General features: G+C 42.9%; 1 protein-coding gene across 1 annotated transcript in view; it reads right to left on the minus strand.

Annotated features, from left to right (window-relative positions):
• Positions 1-8,494, minus strand: part of LOC112239824 (E3 ubiquitin-protein ligase SH3RF3) — an 80,707-nt gene that overhangs the window by 71,906 nt on the left and 307 nt on the right. Inside the window, exon 1 of the mRNA XM_042319732.1 lies at positions 8,219-8,494. This exon is cut by the window's right edge and continues 307 nt beyond it. Within this exon, the coding sequence (XP_042175666.1) occupies positions 8,219-8,494 (276 nt within the window). The remainder of the gene's footprint in view (positions 1-8,218) is intronic.

Here is an 8,494-nt window from a genome sequence, read left to right on the forward strand (position 1 = left end):
ATAGAATTTCATGGCGGCATCCCCTTTGTGTGGCCGTAATGCACCCTAAAAACAATCCATGCCTTTTGTGGCCAGTGGCCGTTGTGCCCTTCTCCCTGAGTGCTGTGTGCTCCATCATGGGATTGGGTCTTTCTCACAGGCTACAAGTGAAGACAGGCACATCGGGGACGCTACTGCACGTGTCCTTATCCAATTCCGAGGCGCATATTGAAGATATTGGAAGAACTGTCCACATTTGCTTTTCGTCAGCCAACAAGATGAGTAGGCCTAACGAACAGCAAATGCACTAGCCTATGTCAATCTACTATCCCCCATAGTACAAAAGTTGACCTATTCTATTCTGTGTGAGAAATACATATTCCAAACATAGTCTGGGACAGATAGATCCAAAATGAAAATAACCACAAGCATCAAAAAATGTTTTTTACGCAATGTGGCTGACGCAACAGATCAGAACGTTTAGCTTAAAATGTTGATAAACTATTAGGGTATTTCTTCACATTATAAGCGTAGCAATGCGCACACGGCAGTAGGCTATAAGCGTGAAAGTTCCATTATCGGAAAACACCATTCTCAAAAGTGACCACAAATGCAGTTATGCATGTAATGTTTTTATTATAAAGGTGCATTTTATGGTGAATAGTATCTTCCCCAAACTTGAAACTCACGCGCTGCTTATATATGCCAGTTAGGCACTACACCCCTTGTAAAGCAAATGAATGTTCTTAATCTTAAGAAGTTATTTTCCCACTTTAGTTGTGATACAAACCTTATTAAAACATATAGGCCTATAGGCTAGGGTACATGAGCTGTGTGACTGATTCGAAAAAAGTATCAATAAAAAGGCATTGTTTCTTATGCTGGGCATCATTCAAAAGTGATAAAATATAATTCACAAGTGATAGGCTAATATTGTCACACATCAGAATATTCTTGATTTAATCTTGTCTTTACATATCGAAACAGGGGCAGCGGGATAAAATACATGTCATCTATGTACTTAAATAGTGAATGGGGGACGCTTTTCCCCGTGGTTTATTTTCATGCCAGCCAGGTTGGCTATACTCCTGTTGTAAATATAAACAATGTGCTTAATATTAGGAAAGTTTAGAAATAAATATAGTAGGCCTAGCCTATAGAAAGCTGATGGGATCCTCCTCTTTTTAATAGAGGCCATCAAAACTCTGTTTTCTCATACAATTGCATAGCTTATTGAAATGTTGAGCAACATGAGCTCATGGGCTCTCATGAAGTGTTTGATTAGATTTTCAAATACATTTGCATTGATGTCAGAGTGATTAGATGGACAATGGAGTGCTGAGTTCCAGGCAGTTATCAAGTTTATTAGGCTGCTAATGAGCATCAGCAGCATCAGAGTTGGAGAAGCCTAATTACCGTGACTAAACGATCATGTGGAATTTGACTGCCTTCATGACTCGTGACTGCCGGTGTGGCGGTAATACGGTCACCGTAACAGCCCTAACTTTGATCTGCTGATGAAAAAACAAACATGTTATGGCTTTTCAACCTTTATAGCCATCTATCTAATAGAACACAGAGGGTTTTCTTTAATGGAAGCTTCTCTAATAATACAAGTGTGGTGTACTGCAGGGCAGCTCTCTTGACTCTCTTTTTTTCTAATAACCTACCAATGGCATTAAACAAAGCCTGTGTGTCTATGTATGCTGATGATTACACCCTATACAAGTCAGAAACCACAGCTAGTGAAATTAGTGCAACCCTAAACAAAGAGTTGCAGTCAGTTTTAGAATGGGTGGCAAGAAATCTCAGGCTAGTCCTGACCATCTCTAAACGAAGAGCATTGTATTTGGTACAAATAATTCCCTACGTTCTAGACCTCAGCCGAATCTGATAATGAATAAGCAAGTTGAGGAGACTAAATTACTTTGTGTTACCTCGGATTCAGAGGTGGCAGGGTAGCCTAGTGGTTAGAGCATTGGACTAGTAACCACAAGGTTGCAAGTTCAAACCCCTGAGTTGACAAGATACAAATCTGTCGTTTTGCCCCTGAACAGGCAGTTAACCCACTGTTCCTAGGCTGTCATTGAAAATAAGAATTTGTTCTTAACTGACTTGCCTAGTAAAATAAAAAATAAAATTGTAAACTGTCATGGTCAAAACATATTGATTCAATGGTTGTTAAGATGGGGAGAGGTCTGTCTGTGATAAAGAGATGCTCTGCTTTTCTGACACCACACTCCACAAACCAAGTCCTGCAGGCTGTAGTTTCATCTTATCCAGTCATTTGGTCAAATGCTGCAAAGAAGGACCTAGTTAAGCTGCAGCTGACCCAGAACAGAATGGCACATCTTGCTCTTCACTGTAATCAGAGGGCTAATATCAATACTATTCATGGCTGTCTCTCTTGGCTAAAAGTAGAGGAGAGACAGACTGCATCACTTTCTGTTTTTATAAGAAACATGAATGTGTTAAAAATGGCAAATTGTTTGCGTTGTCAACTTACACATAGCTCTGACACACACACTTACCCCACCAGACATGCTACCAGGGGTCTTTTCACAGTCCCCAAATCCAGAACAAATTTAAGAAAATGTACAGCCATGATTGCATGGAACTACTTTCCATCTCAGATTGCCCAAGAGAACAGCAAACCTGGTTTAAAAGAATTATAATAAAGCAACACCTCACAACACCTTTCTCCTATTTCACCAAGATATTTTGTGTGTATGCACTGATTTTTAGGCTGTGTGTGATGGAAGAGTAGCTGCTGCTTTCGCAACTGCTAATGGGGATACTAATAAAAAACGAAAATACCAAATACATAGGATATGCGGTATGCTGCCTGAAAAAATTATTGTTTACCACATTCTTGTCAGGATTCGCCTTTTACATCGCCATTGCTTTTGGCGGGAAAGAGCAAGAGACATTCAACTTTGACCCTGTTGTTGTGATCGTTGTCATAGTAACCTGCGTGACAAAACCTCATGACAGCACTGCTTTCATTTTTTCACAATCACAGAAGTAAGTCAGCAGCTCTCCATACTTGTAAATCATTTGTAAATAGTTACCTTGTAATATGTTAATTTTCCTATCATGGTGAGAGAAAAAAAAGGTTGAGAGGCAGTAACAGTCCAGTAAGTCAGTTTATTACCATGGAGATCAGTCATCTCCAAAATCAACAACCTGACACTCATTACATACACATTACACATTACCTTTACTAAAACTTCATTAATACCACATTAATACTGCATTAATACTGCATGTGTCTGCTTGCCTTCAATGTGCTCTCCATATCAGAGGCTCTCCCTGTGGGCTGAGCTGTGTGTGTACTGTATATATAAGTGTGTGTGTTTGTGTGTGTCAGCAAAGACAAAAGGTCCCCTCTGAATCCTCTCTGCCCTTTATCCCCTGCTTCGAACTGGAACAGCAGCAGTCCCACGCAGTCCCACACACACACACACACACACACACACACACACACACACACACACACACACACACACACACACACACACACACACACACACACACACACACACACATATATTAAATTATATTCTTGCTCCTTAATTAATAAATGATGAGGGTGTAAGTGTTCAGTGGAATAAAGCACAGCTACGGCTGGCTGTCTAGTCTGTAGGGGACATCTCTCTTGCTATTTTTCTCCCTCCCTCTCTGTCACACACACACTCATGAAAATGACTGTCGAAAGCATTCCTCACAGAGCTAAAGGATTGCAGCACATTACCAACATATGGGCTATCTGGAAAGAAAGAAAGAGAAAAAGAAAGAGAGAAATAGAGAGTATGTGTGTGTGTGCGTGTGTGTCTGCGTGCGCGTGTGTGTGTGTGGACATGTTTTACGATACTTGTGAGTACCAAGTCCTAACAAGAATAGTAAACCAACTAAAATGTAAAAAGGTGAGGATATTTTGCCAGTCCACACTTATAAAAAGGCTATTTAGGCATAGGGATTAGGTTAAGGGTTAGAATTAGGGTTAGGGTTAGGGGTTAAGGTTAGGGTTAGAGTTAGAATTAGGGTTAATGTTAGGGTTAGAGTTAGAAATAGAGTTAGGGGTTAAGGTTAGAGTTAGAATTAGGGTTAGTGGTTAATGTTAGGCTTAGAGTTAGGGTTAGAGTTTAATGTTAGGGTTAGGGGTCAAGGTTAGGGGTTAAGGAAAATAGGAAGTTGAATGGGAATCAATTGTTGATTCCCAAAAAACTCCTCACAATTATAGTAATACATAGCTGTGTGTGTGTGTGTGTGAGATGGTGTCAGTGGTGGCAGCTGTGTCCTCCTCTCTTGTCAGAAGTAAAAGCTTCTATGAAACTTTAATGTCAGTCTGTCTGCCTGAACTCCGATACAAAACAAACACTCCAACCCCCCTCTGCTGCTATTAGTGTAGTAGTAATGTAAGGTGGTGGTCTGCGCTGCCCTGTCATCACCAGGGTGTGTTACTAATGGCAGCAGAGATCAAGGCTCATGACTACCTGTAAATACAGGTGAACATACTTCAAAGCCTTGGTCTGTGGGTGGTGATGTCACCACGAAGCACCTCTGAAACTCAGCGGGGGAAAGGCTGACCTCAAAAACATACGTACAAACATGCACTGAGTATACCAAAAATATACCAAACCCCCCCAGAACAGAACAGCTTCAATTCATTGGGCATGGACTCTACAAGGCCCCAAAAGCATTCCACAAGGATGCTGGCCCATGTTGACTCCAATGCTTCCCACAGTTGTGTCAAGTTGGCTGGATGTCATTTGGGTGGTTGACCATTCTTGATACACTCTAGAAACTGTTGAGTGTGGAAAAACCCAGCAGCTTTGCAGTACTTGACACAAACCTGTGCGCCTGGCACCTACTACCAAACCCATTCAAAGGTACTTACATATTTTGTCTTGCTCATTCACCCTCTGAATGGCACACATACACAATCCATGTCTCAATTGTCTCAAGGCTTAAAACTCATTATTTAACCTGTCTCCTCCCCTTCATCTACACTGATTGAAGTGATTCAAAAAGTGATATCAATAAAGGATCATATCTTTCACCTGGATTCACCTGGTCAGTCTATAGCTCTATTCCACTGGACTAGTATTACTATAGAATGTCCATTATGTAATTATTACCCCAGCATGTCCGTTTTACAGTCGATGATTCGGGAAGGGATTAGTTTTGCCAAGCTGCCCCTGTAATGATTTGTTTTCCTCATTCAACATGTACCGGTATGACGGCAGCCTGGAGGCTCCTGTAGACGTGAAGCTATTTCACATGTACAGGGATACCCTAATGTTGGCCTAATGGTCTTCAGTTCAGAGAAAGTCCAAATAATAACCCATAAGAAGCATTAACTGTAACCTATGCAGACATTTAATTAACTGACGTATTTGGTCATTTATTAGTTCACTGGGACAATATCGTCCACTTCATATTTTAAAAGACAAACATGGTACTAGGAAAGTTAATACGTGACAAAACAGATTCATATGTAGGCGATGTGCAACACTTTGTTTTAACAATATATCTGTTCCCATGTTCTTACCCAAACTGGTTGCAGCACCTGGTAAACTGTAATATCCCTTAAAATACTGGGATGACGACTCGCACATAAGTATTATCAGAGGATTTGGGAGATTGACGAAAACAGTAGGTTTTTAGGGCTGGAATAAATTCTTCCTGCCAAGTAAAAATGACTGACGCGGCAGATTCGGACAGGACTAAATTACGGATGTGATTTATGCTTGTGCACAAAATGATATTACCTGAGCTCCCCCACTGAAACGTGTACCGTCCGTTTTATGGTTTATGTCATGGAAAGAGCAGGTGTCCTTTATGTGTTGTATACTCATTGCACATCCACACACATTGCACACCATATCTACGTCCTGTGGAGTTTGGGTAGTGAATATATGTGATGTTCGCAAACGATTCGTTCATTTTGATAGACATATTTTAGTGACTTCGGAGTCATGACTAGTTTTTCTGAGTCACTCGTTCATTTTAGTCGTTCCTTTGACTTGCTGGCCGCAATGAATTCTACAGCATGATTAATGTGCGCTCCTCCGGTGACTTCAGAGACGTGCTCCGGTCAACAACTGTCTGTCATATAATTATGCGCACAGACAAAGTAGATCACGCTGCAGGCAGTATATAGAAGAAAGAAATATGTGTATAACTGGTAATTGATCGCAGGGTGCAAGAATGAATGAATGCAATTAATTGATTATTGAATGTTTTGATGGACCCAGCTTTGTATGGCCAAAACATACACAGCCTCTTCTCAACACTCGAACTCGAGAGCGAATCGTCTGGGGTGCACCACTTGGCGAAAGATATTGTGCTAATCACCCCAAGCAATGCATTCCTCCAAGAGTCGTTCACAATCTAGTCCGGTTGCGGCCACAACTAGACCTCGTTTTCAATTGTACCAATAAATCATCTTATTTGTATGCCTAGCAATAAACAAATTCACATCGTTTAAAGCACGCTTTTACAAATCTCAGTCAAAATGACAGCTCCAATAAGTCCTTTATGGGGAACGACATGTGAACGAGAGGCTTGTATAATTATTACTATTTCGAAATGTTCCGTTCATTGTTCGCGGACAGTAGGTCCTGCGTGCTCTTGGCATTACTGACTCAAATGAACGAAATTAGTTGAAAGATTGGATTCAGTAAAAAAGAGCCGAACTTCAATTAGGTGGGAGAGAGGGGGAGGTTGTGAGTGTTTTCTACTGCGAGTCTCCAGAGTGTCCTGCTCTCACAAAGGAGCTAAAACAAACAGTGACTGGTCAGAGAGAGAAAGAGAAATACATTGAGAGACAAAGAGTGGGGGAGAGTAAGCGTTCCAGTACTCAACTCACGATGAGTGTTTAGAGTCTACTGCTTCTGCTAGTGGTTCTATCTGGCAGGTCAGCTGACTGCAGCCCACCACACACTCTCTCAGTCCTGGGCTCATATTCAATAGTCACCCTGCTCCCCTTCAGAGGATTGAGAAGTGTGAGAATAAAAGGCACTCTTAATGACATGATGTGGCCTATTGGCCAAAGACTTGACATGCTATGACATGGAGCTGAAAGCATCAACAAATATGTTACCTGCCTATAAAACATCCATACAGTATAGGCCCTAACATCCAAAACCCTTAGGATACTGTTAATACACCTAGAGTAGCTTATATTTAAAGGCCCACTGTGCTGGCTGTCATTGTTCAGCCTCTGTTATGAAACATATGCAGCTGTCGGCCTGCTGCATCTCTAGACTACCTGAACACAGCACAGCCATGCCCCTGAGGTAACTAAATCATATCTTGCAGCTATACCTCGCTTGTCTGTCTAGCAATAACATGAATAGCACAGGTGACTGTATCTCTTACTTTCTCTCACTCTATACCCCCTCCCCTCTCTTTCTCTCACTCTATACCCCCTCCCCTCTCTTTCTCTCACTCTATACCCCCCCTCCCCTCTCTTTCTCTCACTCTATACCCCCTCCCCTCTCTTTCTCTCACTCTATACCCCCTCCCTCTCTTTCTCTCTCTCTATACCCCCTCCCCTCTCTTTCTCTCTCTCTATACCCCCTCCCCTCTCTTTCTCTCTCTCTATACCCCCTCCCCTCTCTTTCTCTCACTCCATATCTCTTTCTCTCCCCTATACCCCCTACCCTCTCTTTCTCTCACTCTATACCCCCTCCCCTCTCTTTCTCTCACTCTATACCCCCTCCCCTCTCTTTCTCTCACTCTATACCCCCTCCCCTCTCTTTCTCTCTCTCTATACCCCCCCCCCCCTCTCTTTCTCTCTCTCTATACCCCCTCCCCTCTCTTTCTCTCACTCCATACCCCCTCCCCTCTCTTTCTCTCACTCTATACCCCCCCCCTCTCTTTCTCTCTCTCTATACCCCCTCCCCTCTCTTTCTCTCTCTCTATACCCCTCCCCTCTCTTTCTCTCTCTCTATACCCCCTCCCCTCTCTTTCTCTCACTCCATAGCTCAATTCTGTCTAATTGTGTCTTTAGCTGCAGGAGTTGGGGGTAGAGCACACATTGGAAATCTTTCAACACATTAGTGTGTGAAATGAGATTTCCCAAACAGATTCTCAGTTGTCCAGCTATGCAACCCCACCACCCCCACACATGTATACAGCAACTCGGTTCTTCAGAATTCTAGCCAAGGAACATTCTGTACAGCAAGTTGGCAGCCAACCAGTCCAAATACCAAGTAGCAGAGCTAAGTACCTTGACGGGGGAGCTCCTTGTGGCCACCGGCAGGTCCCTGATCCCACTGCCAGGGGGAGAGGCGCTGATCCCGGCTGCACAACCCAATGACTCTCCGCCCCCCACCTGGGACTGCCTGGTACTGCCTGCATTCCGTGGCCGCTGTTTGATCCCGTCCAGCAGGCGGACCAGCAAGATATTCGCGGGGAGGTCGTCCACCTCACAGCCGACTAGGATGCGACATTCGGGACATCTCAGTTCGTTTCTGGAGCTGACTATGTTCTCCAAGCAGCGGCG

The sequence above is a fragment of the Oncorhynchus tshawytscha genome, linkage group LG03 (genome assembly GCF_018296145.1).
Source record: "Oncorhynchus tshawytscha isolate Ot180627B linkage group LG03, Otsh_v2.0, whole genome shotgun sequence".
NCBI classification, from domain to species: Eukaryota; Metazoa; Chordata; class Actinopteri; order Salmoniformes; family Salmonidae; genus Oncorhynchus; species Oncorhynchus tshawytscha.